General features: G+C 42.4%; 1 protein-coding gene across 1 annotated transcript in view; it reads left to right on the top strand.

Annotated features, from left to right (window-relative positions):
• The first annotated feature begins 2,893 nt into the window (after nt 1-2,893).
• Nucleotides 2,894-21,445, top strand: part of nos1 (nitric oxide synthase 1 (neuronal)) — a 67,692-nt gene continuing 49,140 nt past the window's right edge. Inside the window, exons 1-3 of the mRNA XM_068005690.1 lie at nt 2,894-3,176; nt 9,782-9,839; nt 11,059-11,895. Of these exons, the coding sequence (XP_067861791.1) occupies nt 11,171-11,895 (725 nt within the window). The 5' untranslated portion in view covers nt 2,894-3,176; nt 9,782-9,839; nt 11,059-11,170. The remainder of the gene's footprint in view (nt 3,177-9,781; nt 9,840-11,058; nt 11,896-21,445) is intronic.

Below are 21,445 nucleotides of genomic sequence, written 5' to 3'. Positions count from 1 at the left end.
TTTTTAATTCAGTAGTCTCTCGTGCACACGTTCCAGTCCTATCTCCAAGTAAGGCCGGAATATCTACACCAGGAAAACTCTTCACGCAAATCTGTTACTAAGCAACAGTCCCTCCACACTACATGAAACAATCGCATCGGAGCAAGTTCTCCCAGACTCTCCTTTGAGGTTTCAACTCTCATGAGAAATCACTCACATTCGCTACATAACAGTGTCCTTTTCTCCAAAACCCTCCACAGCTCCTCGGCTAAACATGCAGTGATTCTTAAATTCAATCTACATACTCTCTCCCAAACAACTGAGCTCAATTTACCACAAACAGCGCAGACTGGTGACTCCTGGTCCAGCGCCCACACCATTACACGCGGCTCAAAATTCCTTAGTTATCCCTCTTGTGGGACAACTCTTTTACTGTAAGCAGATGGAATCACTGGAGTGGTAAAGAATTAACACGAGGAGCCCTATCTGACAGCTACTAGTGTTTCTAGAAAATGTGTCGCAAAATAGGGAAGGCTATACTTTGATCCTTCGTTCACCTTATTGTTCTAATGACACCATCTGCCTCTGGTCTGCTCTCGTCACTTCTCGTTCGGTTATTGTGTCTCTCTTTACGTGCCCTGCTCCTTTGCTTTTCACCAGTCTGAGTTTATATGCGTGTAGGTCTATTGATTTCACACACCACACCTTTCCAACTTAGTACTATAACTGAGAGCCGCTCATTCGCCTTCGCTGCTTCTATTTTAACTCATTATCCAGCGTATTTCCACATCAATCCTTCCCATTTCTACATGTGACGATTTTATTAGTACACGTCTTCGCCTCACCCGTCACAACTGACACTTAAAATAATATTTGAGCTCGTGTTGACATCTCCTGTCCCTGCGCGATCACGTCTTGTTCTGTGTAAACCTAACAACGTTCAGTCTTAGTCTTGCAGTGCCCTATCTAGCCTTTCTCAGTGCGTAATGTCTGGGGAAACTGCATCTTCTCGGATAAACCTCATAATGAAAGTCGATGTTCTCTTGAAACCCAACTGGTTTATGCCTGGTGTTATAAACAGCAACATCTATCTTCACATTCAATAACCTAATTCATTGTGACTGACGGACCCCCATCCAGATACCCATACTTAATACTGGTTTGGTTCCAGCTCCCTTGGAGTTTGGTAAATAGAACACTTTGGGTCATTCTCCATTCGTGACCCACCGGTCTAACACTTCCGAAATGTCTACTATTTCCCAACAAACTTCAGGGCAGTCGAATAATTATTGGATCTTCCATGCAACCGAGTAGGGGGGTGTTTTTGTGATTGTCCGTAGACGGTAATTTTACGCCATATAGTGCTGCTTCAGACTTGGTGGGAGTTTGGTAAGTCTCATCAAGTGCAATTCAACACAACGTGAGCTTTAGAACAGAGAATATTGTTCCGGTCAGTGTACACTCATTAATTCAACGGAGCAACACGAACAGGCAAACCAGGCGTTGCTCTTTTAATACGTTTGTACAAATTTGCATTAAATAATGGAATCCTAGCAATTGTTCACCTTGTCAAAATAAATCACAAACTGTATGGAAACGAGACCTGATTTACCGCCAGCTTCCAAAAATTAGATTCTTATAGCATGATATTTGCATAACTTTCAGATCAACAGCGGATCACTTCATAGATCATCTAGCAATCGATACTTACATAATGAAAGTGGGGTCTTTCAGCGATAATGTGACACATCAGCGAATCCGTCACCGTTTAAGACCCTGGGGACAACAATTAAATAATTGACCGTGGTGTGTTAAGGTAACTGCAATACAACTCTAGTTACTGCTTCTTAGGGTTGGCAGTTGAAAAGTGAAGCACTTCACCACATATAAACGGACGTATACATTACTAGATTACTAGATATTTTAAAAAATCTAACAAAATGGTTGATGTCTATGGTGTCACATTAGATCTTTCAACTGCAAAACTGCACCCGACAAGCCATTTGCTTTCTAGGTGTGTTTGAATCCGTACTGAGTAGAATGACTTTTAGTCACAGTTCCATCTTTTTGTTTTCGCCGCCAAGACTTCTGGAAATGTCAATGAAGTCATATCTCTTTGAAACTGACTTTCCTGTCAATTTCAGGAACCCAAACTTACCCAGAGGGCTCTCTATAACTGGGCCGCTGTTGTCGCGCTCCTGCCGAAATTGACAGGTTGTAAGATTTATGGAGTGTGATGGGATGCTGCATGTTTAAAGGTAACATTGCAACGTTACTTGTTACGATTAGCTGGATCCTATGGACGCCAAGTTTGCTTTCTGTTTACACTTCGAGCTATAGTTGTATAGAAATGTCATTAGAGAGAGATCTGCGACTGCAAGTTTGAAATCTACACCAAGCAGTAAAAAAAAGGATTGAAGGACGAAGTATTCCGTGTAAAATGTTTATTATGAAAATAGGGAGTTTCAACAAATTGGAACTTACGCAACGACTCTTTTTAGTATAGTCCGTTGGAGAAAGTTGTAATAAGGAGTAGTTCCTAGGTCCCGCAATAGTCTACGCATTACTTTATAAAACACGGTAAAGTCTTGTTATGACTGGGTATCAAACACTGAAACGCATTAAATGATGTTATCGCGTTTAGCAATTTGAAATGTATAGGCACTATTGGGTTTTTCCTCTGTCTTAGGGCGTGATTTGTGTCCAATACAGATAATCCTGTTCTACATGTGCGCATTCTCTCGTTTTCAGCCAATTGCTTTCTTCTGTGGCGAAAAAAGCAACGTGTTGATGTAATGCTGTGATATTTATAACGCCGTTCGTTGTCGACGATCCGTGACTTTCTGACAGCACTGCTTTCTTAATGAGGGTTATATTGTTCCACATCACCCATAAAAAAACTGGTTGGACGTCAGCGTTAATTCGTTTAGTGATGACAGGGGAAGAGAGATACATTAACTAATGCCTCCTCACGACCCTCGGCAGAGGGTGGCATTGCTACATATTTATGCTGCCTCCAAGATCTCAGAGTAGATAGAGAGGGAGGGAGAGAGCTTGGTGAGTGCCAATAGAGTGAATCAGGGCAAAAGAACAGACACAGTCCATCTGCTCCACACTGTACTAGACATAGGGAGACTGACTGGACAAGGAAGGCGAAAGAGGCAGCTGGACATCAGAGAATACAATCGTGGAATTAGGTAGGTGGCTAATACACACCTGTATTATGCTTTATTCCCAGCTTTTAGATCCTTGGACTGGAGAGCGAGAAGAATATGCAGAAGGCGATGCCGAAAAAGCCCGGTTTCACCGCAATAGACAACCACTATTGGTGAACGAGCGGTTTCTGTTGGTCAGTGTATGGTCCCTGTTTTGGCAACGGAGATTTCAGACGCACGACAGAACTGCCAGTCTTTTTTTAGCGAAATAGTAACGGAATCATTGTTCTGTTTAAGAGACGGGATAAAGTTAATGTGTTCGTCTCTGTTCAGCCCAGCCACAGAGGGTGGGAGTAGGGGAGTGAGTCCTATTTAAATCACCGGGAAGGAAGCGATAAGCACTATTACATTATACAGCGGTATCATTTTCTTTGCACCTGAATGCAAAGAATATGAAAGTTTTTGCACCTATTTAAAGTGGCTGCAGTGCAGGGGAGTGGGAAGCGGTGATTTTAGGGGCGTCCTTGTGAAAAGTTAGCTTTTGAAAGAAAGAAGCAGAATGTGCTTCCTGCAGTACACAAATCCTGGAAGTTTGGTAATAATATTGTAATATTAGACTTTCACCTCGCAGGTCTCGAAAGAGCGAACCTGGTTGTCTTTAGTAAATGCCTTTTCATTTCCTTTCCACTCAAGCACCTAATCTTGATGGGATGCTAAATACAGACTGAGGAATTCATTTAGGTCAGCGGTGAGATGTTGCGTTTTCGCGTTGACATCAGTAGTTGGGAGATCTCCTTCCACGGGGATGTTGGCTAATTTGTCCCTTCAGACAGTCGTGGGTGAGTGAAGATGATTTCCACTGCCCAAGGGGATTCATCGTCATAAACAGACGAACCTCGTGTAAAGGAGAAATGTGAAGATCATTTGCCGACAGTGTCGCTCTTAGTGGCTCCGGCTACTTTATAATCAGTTACAGTTTTGAAATGACACGGGTCTTAAATATATCTGTTTGTTATATATAGCCCAAACTTTTTGCAACTGCATGTACTTCAAAGTTGCGGATCTAAAATGAGAGCCGGAATATTTATTTTGCGTAGTGTTCGGTATGAGGAACCCATTTGAGAGTAAACCCTGGTTAGATCACTTTCTCGTTGTCAACAACTTGCATTTATATAGACTCTTTAACATGAAACGTCCCAAGAAGCTTCACAGGAGCATAATCAGACAAACATTGACATCAGGAGACATTGCGACAGGTGACCAAAAGCTTGGTCAAAGAGGTAGGTTTTGAGGAGCGTCTTGAAAGTGGAGAGAGAGATAGACTGAGAGGTTTTTTTTTGGGGGGGGGGGTGATTCCAGAGCTTAGGGCCTAGACAGCTGAAGGTATGGCAGCAGATGGTGAGGGAAGGGAATGGGGAATACACAAGAGGCCAGAGATGGAGGAACACAGAGTTGCAGAGATCTCGGAGGGTTGTAGGTCTGGAGGAGGCTACAGAGACAGAGAGGGGTGAAGTCATGCGGGGATTTGAACATGAGAACTTTAAATTGAAGGCGTTGGTGGACAGGGAGCCAGAGTAGGTCAGTGAACATAGGGGCGATGGGTGAACGCGACTTGATGCGCTAGTTTGACGGACCTTCCCCTTCCCCCGTGTTATGTTTTTTTGTAATTGATTCCTGGTACCATTGATTATCCTGTAAAATATGTTCTCCACCGGATTGGTCTTACCCAGAGGTTTATTGCGTTCCTGCAGTAGTGGAGCATGGACTGAATGTCGGTTTTGTTGATAAATTTATGTTCAGATCAGTTGAGCTTGTTCCGTGAAGCGGGTAAAGTCGGTTAAGGTACATCTTGAAAGTAACTTAAGTTCCAAATACAAGTTCGCAGTTTTGCAACTTAACGGTTTAATAGAGATGCTCATCAGACACTCGCTTAACATGCAGGTAGAAATAAGTCACAATTACTTCTGAAGAGAAAAGACTGGTTAATGATTGGGACGGAGACTCTTCGACTGTTCTGAAACGTTAACCCGTCATTTCTCCTTCAGACACTGCCCGATTTGCTGTGTATTTCCAACATTAAATCTGTTAGAGTTCAGATTCTCCAGCATTTGCATTTTCTTCCGTCATATTTTACTTGCCACCATCTCACGTCCAGAGGCTACCAAAAACTGTACCATTCCCAGACAGGTACAAAATACAACAGCACGTGAGTGGGATTCGACAAATACCGCTCTTTAAAAAATAAAACTGATACATTAATAAAATTAAACACTCGGATGTAGATGCATTTCCCATATTCCAGGACATTGTCAGGAAATTTGCTTATATTGGGATTATTGTAAGGAGTGTTACAACACCAGGTTATAGTCCACTAGAGGTAAAGGTTTGCAGGCATGAAATGATTTTTTTTGGTTGAAAGTCTCGCGTCAGCTGATAAAATGACTAATCGATTTCTGAATACTCTAATACCGGATAAAATTGTAAATAAATGTAATAGTTGGATAAATGTCTCTATTGGTAGATGGAATTGTTGCTCTTATAGGGAACCCATGGGAACCGGGTGCAGTTGAGGTTCCAATAACAGCCGGTGCGAATGCTGGACTTGGTCCTGGAGACGGTTCACAGACAGCTTGGTCGAGTTAATAGTTGTAAACAATTTTACAACACCAAGTTATAGTCCAGCAATTTTATTTTAAATTCACAAGCTTTCGGAGGCTTCCTCCTTCCTCAGGTAAATGTTAATAGTTGGTACTATATCACCGTATAAAGGTTGCGTCAAATTAGTCGAAGCAAAGTTGCTGGGATTTATAGGTGAGAGAGCGGGGTTCCTTTCTGGGTGGACTCGCATTGGGACAGTATAGTTGGAAGATCAACAAAGGATTGCAATCGCTTCCCTCCAAAAAGTTTGTGAATTCTACCGTTGCAGCCATTTACCGAGTAGGGTTTATTTAAAGTTAAATATTCTGCATTGGTTTCTTTAACTGCATTCCACGTCAGAGTAGAAAGGGTGGTTAAAGAGCAGACTATATATATTTTTCAAAGTTAAGAAATATACAGTTTATGTAATATGTTAAAACATATACATTTAAGCACCTTTTACCTCTTCTATAGCAGCGCGCCCTTGTGGCGAGAGAAAGATCAGGCAACCCGCAAGATTGTCCTAATAGGCTACTTTCAGACTGAAAGGGATAGAGAGCTGTTAACAGGATGTACGTTTGGTAAACAGGGATTTCGAAAGATGTACAAACACTATAACTATTTTCGTGTGAATGACAAAGATTGCAAATGATACAGTTAGAAAGTTTCTTAGCAAAGGAGAAGTATTCACAGTTTATTGTAATTGCAGTCATTTAGTGAGTGTATATTCTTAACATTTTAAAAGATGTCTCTCCACCCGCCCCCTTTACACATTGTTCACCTGACGAAGGAGGAAGCCTCCGAAAGCTTGTGAATTTAAAATAAAATTGCTGGACTATAACTTGGTGTTGTAAAATTGTTTACAATTGTCGCCCCCTTTAACACAGTTGCAAATTTGGGATTAATGTCAGTGCTTCCCCTTTTAGGGTATGTTTATTTGCTTCTGTATAAAGTTTGCAGTAAGTCGATGAAAAATAAAGCTGCTTGGATAGTGTCTGCAGGTAACATTAAGGGGAGAATAAGCTTTGAAGAATTGCTGAGACCAGTGGTGGGAATGGGTTGAATTAATATTGCAATGATGGTGCTTCCAGAATGATGTAACGCAGCCATGCAAAAATTATTTGAAACGAAGGGGTTAAGAAGAAAGACTGAACACTTTTCTGTCGAAAAGAGAAGATTGAGAGGTGACCTGATGGAGGTCTTAAAAATTATGAAGGGGTTCGATAGGGTAGACGTAGAGAAGATGTTTCCATATGTGGGGGAGTTCACAACTATGGGTCATAAATATAAGATAGTCACTAATAAATCCATTAAGGAATTCAGAAGAAAGTTCTTTACTCAGAGAGTGGAGAGAATGTGGATCTCTCTACCACATGGAATGGTTGAGGCAAATAGCATAGAAGCATTTAAGGGGAAGCTAGAGAAGTAGATGAGGGAGAAAGGAATAGAAGGATATGCTGATAGGGTTAGATGAAGTAAGGTAGGAGGAGGCTCGTGTGGAGCATAAACACCGGCATAGACCTGTTGGGCTGAATGGCCTGTTTCTGTGATGTAAATGTAATTCTATGTAACTACATTTTAACCTTTAAAGGGAAAGCTAATAGTGACAAGCAGTCAGGTAACTGGCGACCGATGCAATATCACTTGTTTTGCGTCTCCGCCCACGCCCAATTTCACCCTCCCTTATATCTAAGTAGCGTTGATTTTTATCCCCCCAGATATATTTACTTTTACACACCTGCTGTGTGTTGCATTTAGTAACTGTTGTAATTGAACATGCTTATTTGGAAGCAGTGCTCATCTTCTGGGTATCGAAGGACCACAGCAAATAGCTTTCCCTTTCATTTTTCTCCAATAAACCCACAACATTCTCTAATAAATCATACAGTTAATGCGGGATTCCCACCTCTGGTTTAGTAGTTATTGTGCATAATGTTATTAAGCAGTGATGTAGCTAGAAAGAGAAATTTGGGTTGGGCCCCAACTTATGGTGGACAGGCAATGACCAAAGGTCTGACGCAGGACAAATCATTTATATAATATTGTACAAATAAGAAAGAAAGACTTGCATTTATATAACGCCTTTTATACCCTTAGGAAGTCCCGAATCGCTTTACTGCCAATGAAGTATTTTTTTGAAGTGTAGTCACTTTTGTAATGTAGGAAACGTGGCAGCCAATTTGCGCACAACAAGGTCCCACAAACAGCAATTCAGTGATGACCAGATAATGTTTTTTTTCAGTGGTGTTGGTTGAGGAATAAATATTGGCCAAGACACTCCCTTGTGCGAGAACTCCCCTGCTCTTCTTCGAATAATGTCGTGGGATCTTTCAGGTCCGCCTGAAAGGGAAGACAGGGCCTCGGTTTAATATCTCATCCAAAAGACGGCACCTCCGACAGGGCATCACTCCCTCAGTACTGCAACGAAATCAAGTCACTGCTTTATTTTAAACGCTGCTCCCTCCCACTCACCCTAACAGAAGCAATGTTGAAACACTTTAGAAACAGATACTCAAGATGGTATATTTAGATGTTCACCCCACGTACACTTGTGTTATCTGCTCTCACTGTTATTCCGATTGCCTTTTCTGGCGGCCGATCTCCCTCCTAGCATGTGTTTTAAGGCTGGACTTCGCTGCTCTGCTCGTGTCTGATAACTTGGGGCAATCTACCCTATGCTCCTCTGTTGCACACAGACTCAGATTTGGGTGGGGGTGGGGTGGCTGGGTGTTAATTGAGTGAGCTTTGGTCCATTCAGGCTACACCCCTGTTACTAAGAGCAGTCCCACAATAGATGGGAATCCTTAGCCCCTAAATCAGAGTAATAGATTCTTATTGAAGGTGATTAGAATTTGTTCTTTTCAACAAGTTAACTGCTAGAGTATTTGTTAACTGATTTGCATAACTAGGTTATATACTTCTCTGAAAACAACTGTGCGAAATGTATTGGAAACTATCACAAAATACAAAATATTTAACTAGTAGTATAAATTGTATCCCAGAGTAATCATTTTCTAAGTACCTGAAGTTGGTCTGCTTAAAACAAATTCAGGCCATTCTTGTAACAAGTAGATTCTTTTCAATTAGGGTATAGTAATAAAAGATCTAATGCTCCTCACAACTGTCATATATAGGAATGGAAGAGGAGAATAAAAATCAGAAACCAAGTTCATTGTCAAACGTTCTGACAGTGACCTGAAACGTTAACTCTGTTTCTCTCTCCACAGATGTTGCCTGACCTGCTGAGTGTTTCCAGTATATTCTGTTTTTATTTCAGATTTGCAGCATCCCCAGTATTTTGCTTTTGTTTCATTGTCTGATTGTCAGCCAGGTGTACAACTTGCTATAAATGCAGATGATCATCCGGGAAGTATGTCTTTCAAATGGATTGCTTGAGTGGACTTTTCTAGATGAATATGTGAGCGTTGCTATGCCATTAAATTACAAACACAAAGCTTCAAAAAGTCCCTGCAGTATTTAATACTGAATATAATGACAACCAAACAAAGATTTTTTTGTGGGTGGGGGAGACCAATTTTCTTTTTGGCAGTAAGTAGCCTTTCAAAATTATTTTGAAAAGGTATAAAACCTCAGAGGCAAACTAGATTGATTCAAACTATGAAGTGCAGGAGAGAATATCAAAGATAACATGTTATGTGGGAGGGAGAGGAGTGGGATGACAAAGATTCAGCAAAATGGTTATTGAACTGCTGTGAGATTTGGAGGGGTAACAGGGTCTTGACACTACTTGAAAATGCATGGCATGTTCTCTTTGTTATGTGGTTATACTGATAATCCTGTCTTTAAAAAAGATGTTATTTTGTAGTTTCAAAAATGCTCACACAATTCTCTCCAATCAAGCATTAGGTCTAAACAAGTATCGAATTATTTCACGAATAAACCTGACAGGAAATCATGTTTTAATTGCATTTTCTCAGGGCGTGAAAATAACCCTGGCAAATGTTGGATACTTGATTGAGTTTCCTATGTTGCACTGCCTTATTTTGTAGGAGCCAGGAACAACATCGCAGAAGGAACAGCAACATAGAGCTGCACAGCAATCTACAGGTAGTGCAAAATACATCTAAACCTTTTTATGAAATATTTTTGTTTCAGGAAAACTTCTGGGAGGAGGAATAAGGAGAGGACATCTAAATGGTAAAACTTTAAAAGGAGGAGAGAATAGAACAAACTTGTATTTATACAGCACTTTTCACCACTTCAAGCTATCCCAAATGCTTCATAGCCAATGATGTACATCTGAAGGGTAGTTGCTGTTGTAATGTAGGAAATGTGGCAGCCAAAACAGCAAGGTCCCACAAACAGTAATGAGATAAATGACCAGATAATTTGTTTTGGTGATGTTGGTTGAGGGATAAATATTGGGAGAACTTCCCTGCTCCTCTTCGAATAGCGCCATGGAATCTGAGAGGGCAGACAAAGCTTTGGTTTAATGTCTTATCTGAAAGAGGAGCAGAGACTTAAGGGCTCACAAATCTTTAAAAGTGGGAGGACAAATTGGTAAAACTGAAAATAAAACTGTTAAGAAAAACAATATGAGGTCCTAGTTTTATAAATAGGGATCTAGAGTACAAAGAGGTAAACTTGCATAAAGCATTGGTTAACCCTCAGTTAGAATACTGACCTAGAACTCAGTTTGTGTCCGACACTAAAACTGTAAATTTATTTTGATCAGCACAAGAGCTCTGAGACTAAACGATAAAGTACTGAACTTTTTGTTACATTCAACAGTTACTCGATCAGAAGGTCACGGCAGCCAGGAGTTTTTTTTCACCAGTAATTACTTTTGAAGACAACGATTACAGTGAAGCTCTATTAAAGATAATCAGGCAGTTGAGGTTCATTTTTAAGGCATGTTAGACCTGGAGTATCTCTTTTTACCTTGAGCTTTTAGTGTCAGTTTCACAAAATGAACGACCAACCCCCCCCCGCCCCCCCGCCCGCCACCAATGCATGTTGCTAGTGCTATGGCTTTGTTTGGGGACCAGTTTGATATGAATACTACAGCTTTCAATCTCCACTGAATTGTTTAGTCTGTAAACATTCTGTGGACAAGCTGGAAATTATTTGTAAAGGTACTTATTATGTACCAAGGTGTTTCTCAGTCCCAAGAAACTTCAAAGATGTGAACAAATAGTTAATGCATAGGCATCACCGAGCAGTTTATTAAAACAATGGTTACTGAATGAAAATGTTCTGCTTTTATTACAGCGATAACAGTTGCTATTTGGCTCCTTCAACTAACACCATATTGTGTATCTTTAAGTGAACAAGAAGCTTTACTAAGACTGGAAGAACCCGAGAGGGATGAAAGCTCTAGCTACGTGGAAATTCAGTTAAGTCAAATAGTCACTGATCTACCAAGTAACGCCTGAATCATGGAGGAGAACGAGTTCCATGTCCAGCAATTGCAACCAAACATCATATCTGTCCGACTATTCAAACGTAAGGTGGGTGGTCTCGGATTTCTAGTGAAGCAGCGTGTGTGCAAGCCCCCTGTAATAATCTCTGACCTAATTCGTGGTGGGACAGCAGAGGAGAGCGGTTTGGTGCAGGTTGGAGATATCATCGTGGCTGCCAATGACAAGCCTCTGGTAGATGTGACTTATGAGCATGCTCTGGAGATGCTGAAGAAGATAACCCCAGAGACTTTTGTGGTGTTGATTTTGAGGGGTCCCGAAGGGTTCTCCACTCACCTGGAGACTACCTTCTCTGGTGATGGGACACCAAAAACAGTGCGTGTTACCAAGCCTTTGGTTCCTGTTGCCAAACCGAGTGATTCTCTCATTCAAGGCACCCAAAGCAAAGACCACCTCAAAGCTGAAGATAAAAAACTGAGGGACATCTCTAACCCGACAGTTGAGGCATGGGACAATGAGATCCCACAGGAGCCCAATCCCGTAATTCAGATCAATGGAGTGATGTCTTTAGTTAATGAAGACTCTTTAAAAGGAACAGATGCCTGTTATACCAATATGAACAACTTGATGATAAATGGAGGAGCTGAGAACGATGAACTTCTTAAAGAAATTGAGCCTGTACTAAATCTACTAAAGAACAGTAAAAAGCTAGAGAAGTGTGATGCTGAAGTCCAAGTGGACAGGTAGGCAAGCATTACAATTTTACTCAATTGTTTTCTAATTTTCTTGTTTATTCTGGGGGACTAGTACGAAAATGGATAGAGACAGCAAAAACCACGATCCACGATCCATGGTGATAGAGTCGCAAACATGTTTATAAAGAACATATTTATGATTTTCCTACACTTAATGCACTGAGGAAAATTCCTCCTAAGTCAGTCCCAACAAGTCCATTAAAGGGTTCTTTGAAATTGTTATATGGGCCTGGAAATCAAGCTGTGCGACTTTAATGCTTAGTGTTTGTATCAAATTCCTTTTCCCTCTTTTTTAACAGAAGACTTAACACCTCAATTAAAATAGGGGACAAAGGAATTTCATATGAAGGCATTAAATTTTGTATGACAATATGGCTCAGTGTAGTTTCCAGGCTGTTTTTCTTACACTGGAAAGAGATGGCCATCAATTAAAAAGAGCTTAACCAATGCATCATATGCAGAAAGAGATGACAGCAGCTGTTGATACACGCCATCAATATGAGAAGTTATACCTGGTAATAGAACGTGAAGTAGCAAAAATGTAGATATAGTATATAGTATTGCAACCTTTTGCTTCATTACTGAATGTGCTCCATGTTAGTTACGCAGGAGAAGGAACAAAACTAAGAAATACCTGATGTAATCTTTTAACAAAAAAGATCCAAAAAGAATTTTACTTCTACTATTAAACATCCTAACTATGCTTACATGTTTTTCGATTGTAATATACAGGAACTTGTGTCTTTTATAACAAATGACCGGCTGAGGCATATTAACATAACACATTTGTTATTTATTCAATTGCTTTCAGCATATATTCCAATTTTGTCCAATGTCTGTGGCTTTAAATAATAGAATTCTGGTTTGGTGAATTGCACTATTGGCCTTTCACCTCTGTAATATGGGTGCTAACGTAGAGTAGATTGGTATTAGAAACCTTATATCTGCATACACTTTCTATTTGTGCCACTTGACTTCCTGTTGTCATGTTTTTGTCACACTTTTGTGTCAACTTTTTCCATTATGAATCCCTATGTGCACATTTATAATGGAAAATGTGTATGTAAACTTATTACCCTGCACAATCTGGCCACCAGGTTGTACAATCCGACCAATGGCTTCCCACAAATCTCTCAAAGTGCTGTTTGAAAAAATAATCAACTGCCATCTTTTCTTCAGGAACTGAAATTTCTAATATCTGAAATTTAACTAAAATCAAAATAATCAAAAATTACATATTTTACAAATAACATGATTAAATTTATCTTGAATTATTGAATTTGTCTTTTGTGTCTTTTATTGCTTCCATTAAAGCTTTTACTTTACTACTTGATGTTTATGGCCAGAGCCGTGACATGGTCAGTTGAATTTTGATTGTAATGTCTGAACATGTACGATGTACCTAATTCCCCAGATTGCATCAGTACTGTTCAGTCAGTTATACTGAGGAATTTTTTTCTTGAGCTTCTTGCAGTTCCTGCTCAAAAGTTTTTCAAAGTTATTTGAAAAAAAGCTTGAAGACAAATTTCAAAAGGTTCACTGAGATAATTTCTTTTTAAAATCAGAGAAACTGTTTCTGTGTCTATGTGAGTGTGAGAGAGAAAAAATGAGAATGTTCTGATTGCACACTTGTTGTAGTCTTTGTTTTGCCCTCTATAAACTTTAGAAAGCAAGAGAGAGAGAGAGGGAGAAAGACTGGAGTTATAGATAAAAAGACCAATTGACTATGGAATTCCAGGAGATGCACTCTTCAGAATCACGTCTTATTGTGCATCCTTGATTTGCGCATAACGGACCTGGGATTTAGCACTCAAAGACAATGACCAAACTTGTACTACCATGGTTACACATGACTCCAGTTTTACTGAGGTAGTTAGAGTTCTAGGGCAGTCTGATTACAAAAGGAAATTTGGACTTGAGAAAACTGTGGGCAGTTTAACAATCTGAGGGCACTGCAGGTGAGTAATGAAGTAGAAAATAATTCACACTGCTGGACAAAGAAATTCAACCTATTAGTTACTATGAAACATTGAAGATTGTTGCATTGTCAGCAATGTTACAGTGGGGTAAGATCCTGGAGGCTCCATTGAAGAATTCCAAGCAACTCATAAAAATTCACTCTCGATAAACGTGTAGTGGCCCCAAATAGTTCATCCAGTGCCAAATTTCAACTAGAAATAGCAACATATTTTAAAAGTCTAATGATTTTTGCATAAAATTTAGGTTTTTGTTGAGTGTTCTCTGCAGTTTATCCTTATTTTTTTTTTATTCGTTCACGGGATGTGGGCGTCGCTGGCAAGGCCGGCATTTATTGCCCATCCCTAATTGCCCTTGAGAAGGTGGTGGTGAGCCGCCTTCTTGAACCGCTGCAGTCCGTGTGGTGACGGTTCTCCCACAATGCTGTTAGGAAGGGAGTTCCAGGATTTTGACCCAGCGACGATGAAGGAACGGCGATATATTTCCAAGTCGGGATGGTGTGTGACTTGGAGGGGAACGTGCAGGTGGTGTTGTTCCCATGCGCCTGCTGCCCTTGTCCTTGGTGCCACACTCGGTCAAATGCTGCCTTGATGTCAAGGGCAGTCACTCTCACCTCACCTCTGGAATTCAGCTCTTTTGTCCATGTTTGGACCAAGGCTGTAATGAGGTCTGGAGCCGAGTGGTCCTGGCAGAACCCAAATTGGGCATCGGTGAGCAGGTTATTGGTGAGTAAGTGCCGCTTGATAGCACTGTCGACGACACCTTCCATCACTTTGCTGATGATTGAGAGTAGACTGATGAGGCGGTAATTGGCCGGATTGGATTTGTCCTGCTTTTTGTGGACAGGACATACCTGGGCAATTTTCCACATTGTCGGGTGGATGCCAGTGTTGTAGCTGTACTGGAACAGCTTGGCTAGAGGCGCAGCTAGTTCTGGAGCACAAGTCTTCAGCACTACAGCTGGGATGTTGTCGGGGCCCATAGCCTTTGCTGTATCCAGTGCACTCAGCCGTTTCTTGATATCACGTGGAGTGAATCGAATTGGCCGAAGACTGGCTTCCGTGATGGTGGGGATATCGGGAGGAGGCTGAGATGGATTATCCACTCGGCACTTCTGGCTGAAGATGGTTGCAAACGCTTCAGCCTTGTCTTTTGCACTCACGTGCTGGATTCCGCCATCATTGAGAATGGGGATGTTTGCAGAGCCTCCTCCTCCCGTTAGTTGTTTAATTGTCCACCACCATTCGCGACTGGATGTGGCAGGACTGCAGAGCTTTGATCTGATCCGTTGGTTGTGGAATCGCTTAGCTCTGTCTATAGCATGTTGCTTCCGCTGTTTAGCATGTATGTAGTCCTGAGTTGTAGCTTCACCAGGTTGGCACCTCATTTTTAGGTACGCCTGGTGCTGCTCCTGGCATGCTCTTCTACACTCCTCATTGAACCAGGGTTGATCCCCTGGCTTGTTGGTAATGGTAGAGTGAGGAATATGCCGGGCCATGAGGTTACAGATTGTGCTGGAATACAATTCTGCTGCTGCTGATGGCCCACAGCGCCTCATGGATGCCCAGTTTTGAGCTGCTAGATCTGTTCTGAATCTATCCCATTTAGCACGGTGGTAGTACCACACAACACGTTGGATGGTGTCCTCAGTGCGAAGACAGGACTTCATCTCCACGAGGACTGTGCGGTGGTCACTCCTACCAATACTGTCATGGACAGATGCATTTGCGACAGGTGGATTGGTGTAGGACGAGGTCAAGTAAGTTTTTCCCTCGTGTTGGTTCGCTCACCACCTGCCGCAGGCCCAGTCTAGCAGCTATGTCCTTCAGGACTCGGCCAGCTCGGTCAGTAGTGGTGCTACCGAGCCACTCTTGGTGATGGACATTGAAGTCCCCCACCCAGAGTACATTTTGTGCCCTTGCTACCCTCAGTGCTTCCTCCAAGTGGTGTTCAACATGGAGGAGGACGGTAGGTGGTAATCAGCAGGAGGTTTCCTTGCCCATATTTGACCTGATGCCATGAGGTCCAGAGTCAATGTTGAGGACTCCCAGGGCCACTCCCTCCTGACTGTATATCACTGTACCGCCACCTCTGGTGGGTCTGTCCTGCCGGTGGGACAGGACATACCCAGGGATGGTGATGGAAGAGTCTGGGACGTTAGCTGAAAGATATGATTCTGTGAGTATGGCTATGTCAGGCTGTTGCTTGACTCGTCTGTGGGACAGCTCTCCCAATTTTGGCACAAGTCCCCAGATGTTAGTAAGGAGGACCTTGCAGGGTCGACTGGGCTTGGTGTTTTGCCGTTGTCGTGTCCGGTGCCTAGTGGTCCGATGCCGGGTGGTCCGTCCGGCATCGGACCACCCGGTAGCGAGATTTTACAACTGAGTGGCTTGCTAGACCATTTCAGAGGGCAATTAAGAATCAACCACATTGCTGTGGGTCTGGAGTCACATATAGGCCAGACCGGGTAAGGGCGGCAGGCTTCCTTCCCTAAAGGACATTAGTGAACCAGATGGGTTTTTACGACAATCCGGTAGTTTCATGGCCATCATTACTGATACTGGTATTTTAAGTCCAGATTTTTATTTAATTAATTGAATTTAATTAATTAATTGAATTTAAATTCGCCAGCTGCCGTGGCGGGATTTGAACTCATGACTCTGGATTTTAGTCCAGGCCTCTGGATTACTAGCCCAGTAACATAACCACTATGCTACCGTACCCTGTATATTGAATTGCAGAATGAATTATTACATAGGTTGTGTTAGAAAGACTGGTAAATTTGTTATAAAAATTCTGATGCAAGCACAACATGCCTTTGTCGATTAGTTCTCCATATATTAGGATTCAACAATTTAATTGAACATCTTTAAAAAAACATTGTAGGTTTGATGCCTGCTCTGTGGTGAGTTCGCTGATCTCACCCAGGGCACTGTAATACACTTCAGTACCCAAGGCTAAGGAGAGGGGGAAAAAATCATCCAGGGTTCCTGCTCCTGACAATGTCCAGTATTCCCTGTTGGAAAATATGGCTATTAGATGAGTTCAAGTAAGGCCGTGGCTTTGATGCCCTTCAAACAGAATGGCCTGCTGACATTCACTCTCTAGGCTCATGGTCATTTGGGTAAGATACTTAGAGGGAAGTTTGCACCAGTGGAACAGTATCACAGCATGAGCCACAGCTTCAAATTGTGAGTTTGAAAAATGAGTGGGGCTTAACAAAAAGTGGTGGTATTCATACACTGAATCCCTGAACTGAAAGAGGAGAGGGAGAGCTGCAGAGGAGAGCTTTCTGACAGGGAGGGACAAAATAAAACAAAGCTCAAATTACCCTGTGGCACTTTTACTATGCCTCTTATTCCTAAATTATTGAGTGGTATGAGGTGCTCCTTGGCACATGCTACATCATGGACATGGTAAGATGTAGGTTGCTGCTTGTACTTCCTCATATATTGAAGCCCCCTCCTCCCATAAAACAGAGAACCGGTTAATTAGCACAATTACTTCCAGCATTTTCTTTTGTTAGCAGTTTTCTCCCCTCTGCTGAAGGCTTTGACTCTTGCTACTTTGCTACAGGGTTGATTGTCCTTCTACTCTTCATCTAAATGACCATTCTTCACGTATGAGCTTAGACAGTGAGTGCAGGCAGACTGTTTAACCATAGAGGCACCACAGCCGAGGACTGACCTCGCCAATGTCCATACACACATACATTTTCCAGTAAGAGTTATTGGTAGTGGCCAGGAATGAGAACCTTGATTGACTTTCTCTTCCCTAGTCCAGGAGGGGCAGAGATATGGCCAATTGTTATCCTCGGTGAGATAAGATAACTCAGCAAAGACTGAGAATCAATTCTCCTGGTCTTTACGACTCAGTTAGCTGTTGCCTTTACCAATTCTTTGGAGAAGCTTCCAGTGACTGTCCTAAAAGTATCAATGACTAAGGCTTGAGAACAGGCTGTCGTCCCCCACCATTGAAGGTACATGATATAAGGTGACAGCTAAAGCAAGGGGAAATAAACAAAATCTCGGGAAAGCAATTTGATTTTTTAAGTGCAAACAATAAACATTGGACTGAATGTTGTCATCCATAATGTATGAGCATGAAGTTGCATCGTCTTTCTGCTGAATATAATATTACCTTTTATGGATAATGCAAGAAAATACTTGAAAGATGGGAGGTGAGGTATTAAAAATATAATAAATTTTGTTCATTGGAACAACCGTTTAATCCCAGGAGTCTATAGTTTTTGTAGAAAGAATACTGACTGTGCACTGCATTCTGTTATTGGTTTGTTGGTCTTGTTCTTGATGAAGTGTCATCCATTAGTATTTTTCCTGTTAGTATTTTTTCCTTGTTTGACTTATTCACCTTCAGATTGGGAAATTATTGTACTTTGGAGAAATAACCACACCATGTCATTGAATCATTCTACAGCTTTCTGCAGTAATCTTTAGGCCTTGACGGGTCATTGTACCTGCAATTTTTATTGTGTGCATTTAGACTTCTGCCCGACGACAAGAAGATAGACATTTTAAGACCAGGAAAAGGCCAATAGGCCCAACCATCTCACTCACAAGATTATAAAGAAGACACAGATGAGGTTCATCTTAGCTCAGCTGTCCAGAATAAAAGACCCCCTCTACTCACATCATCTAACACACTCCTAGATGAATCTGACATTTTCGCCTCTTCCATCCTACCTGGGACACCATTCCAAGAGTTGATGACTCTTTGCCTGAAGTTCTTCCTGACATCTAAACTTTCCTTTCACCAGTTTTAATCTGTTGCTACCTGTCCTGGTATCCTGACATACCTTGAAATAGTTCTCTGAATTAATCTCATCTATGCCATTTAATATTTTGCATACTTTTATCAGATCCCCTGTCTGTTGCTTACTTTCAATTTTTTTCACAGTCTTGCCTCATAACTCAATCATTTGATGCAAGACCATTCCTTGTAACTGTTCTTAGAAAACCCTCTTCGGAACAGGCTCTTCATTTTCCTGGTTCTTAAAGAACATTTCCATTTTATATTAATAATTTTCACAAATACATCTGACGCAAACCTAAGTAGTTGATTATAAGGCAAAATAAAGGCAACAGCCAGGCACATAGGACATGAGGCCTAGTTATCAAATGGACAATTGAATTAATAGGGATGCTAGCTTATTACCTACCTAAGTATGCCCCTCTACCAGAAAATTAGCCATTTTTAGTCACAGTGATTCTGGCGCATTATTTATTATCAGTTAAACGACCGATGGCATTAATAACAACAGGTCAGCACCCATTGCACAATTGAACTTACCATAGCCAGCTTTTCTCAATTTAGTCCAACAACATCAGACTGAGGGAGGAGCTCAAAGGGTGAGGCAAAACTTGTATGTGAGGAAGAAGTGATTTTAAGTATGAAATGATAAATGCATTGTCGCAGATGCATCTGTCCATGACAGTATTGGTCGGAGTGACCACTGCACAGTCCTCGTGGAGATGAAGTCCCGTCTTCGCACTGAGGACACCATCCAACGTGTTGTGTGGCACTATCACCGTGCTAAATGGGATCGATTCAGAACAGATCTAGCAGCTCAAAACTGGGCATCCATGAGGCGCTGTGGGCCATCAGCAGCAGTAGAATTGTATTCCAGCACAATCTGTAACCTCATAGCCTGGGATATTCCTCACTCTACCATTACCAACAAGCCAGGGGATCAACCTTGGTTCAATGAGGAGTGTAGAAGAGCATGCCAGGAGCAGCACCAGGCGTACCTAAAAATGAGGTGCCAACCTGGTGAAGCTACAACTCAGGACTACATGTATGCTAAACAGCAGAAGAAACATGCTATAGACAGAGCTAAGCGATTCCACAACCAACGGATCAGATCAAAGCTCTGCAGTCCTGCCACATCCAGTCGTGAATGGTGGTGGACAATTAAACAACTAACGGGAGGAGGAGGCTCTGTAAATATCCCCATCCTCAATGATGGCAGAGTTCAGCACGTGAGTGCAAAAGACAAGGCTGAAGTGTTTGCAACCATCTTCAGCCAGAAGTGCCGAGTGGATGATCCATCTCGGCCTCCTCCCGATATCCCCACCATCACAGAAGCCAGTCTTCAGCCAATTCGATTCAATCCATGTTATATCAAGAAACGCTGAGTGCACTGGATACAACAAAGGCTATGGGCCCCGACAACATCCCGGCTGTAGTGCTGAAGACTTGTGCTCCAGAACTAGCCGCGCCTCCAGCCAAACTGTTCAAGTACAGCTACAACTCTGGCATCTACCCGACAATGTGGAAAATTGCTCAAGTATATCCTGTCCACAAAAAGCAGGACAAACCCAATCCGGCCAATTACCACCCCATCAGCCTATTCTCAATCATCAGCAAAGTGATGGAAGGTGTCGTCGACAGTGCTATCAAGCGGCACTTACTCACCAATAACCTGCTCACCGATGCTCAGTTTGGGTTCTGCCAGGACCACTCGGCTCCAGACCTCATCACAGCCTTGGTCCAAATATGGACAAAAGAGCTGAATTCCAGAGGTGAGGTGAGAGTGACTGCCCTTGACATCAAGGCAGCATTTGATCGAGTGTGGCACCAAGGAGCCCTAGTAAAATTGAAATCAATGGGAATCAGGGGGAAAACTCTCCAGTGGCTGGAGTCATACCTAGCACAAAGGACGATGGTAGTGGTTGTTGAAGGCCAATCATCTCAGCCCCAGGATATTGCTGCAGGAGTTCCTCAGGGCAGTGTCCTTGGCCCAACCATCTTCAGCTGCTTCATCAATGACCTTCCCTCCATCATTAGGTCAAAAATGGGGATGTTCGCTGATGATTGCACAGTGTTCAGTTGCATTCGCAACCCCTCAGATAATGAAGCTGTCCATGCCCGCATGCAGCAAGACCTGGACAACATCCAGGCTTGGGCTGATAAGTGACAAGTAACATTCGCGCCAGACAAGTGCCAGGCAATGACCACCTCCAACAAGAGAGAGTCTAACCACCTCCCCTTGACATTCAACGGCATTACCATCACCGAATCCCCCACCATCAACATCCTGGGGGTCACCATTGACCAGAAGCTTAACTGGACCAGCCACATAAATACTGTGGCTACAAGAGCAGGTCAGAGGCTGGGTATTCTGTGGCGAGTGACTCACCACCTGACTCCCCAAAGCCTTTCCACCATCTACAGGGCACAAGTCAGGAGTTTGATGGAATACTCTCCACTTGCCTGGATGAGTGCAGCTCCAACAACACTCAAGAAGCTCGACACCATCCAGGATAAAGCAGCTCGCTTGATTGGCACCCCATCCACCACCCTAAACATTCACTCCCTTCACCACTGGTGCACTGTGGCTGTAGTGTGTACCATCTACAGGATGCACTGCAGCAACTCGCCAAGGCTTCTTCGACAGCTCCTCCCAAACCCGCGACCTGTCCCACCTAGAAGGACAAGGGCAGCAGGCGCATGGGAACAACACCACCTGCAAGTTCCCCTCCAAGTCACACACCATCCCGACTTGGAAATATATCGCCGTTCCTTCATCGTCGCTGGGTCA

The sequence above is a fragment of the Heptranchias perlo genome, chromosome 25 (assembly GCF_035084215.1).
Source record: "Heptranchias perlo isolate sHepPer1 chromosome 25, sHepPer1.hap1, whole genome shotgun sequence".
NCBI lineage: Eukaryota > Metazoa > Chordata > Chondrichthyes > Hexanchiformes > Hexanchidae > Heptranchias > Heptranchias perlo.
This window is presented reverse-complemented; position numbering and strand designations above follow the sequence as displayed.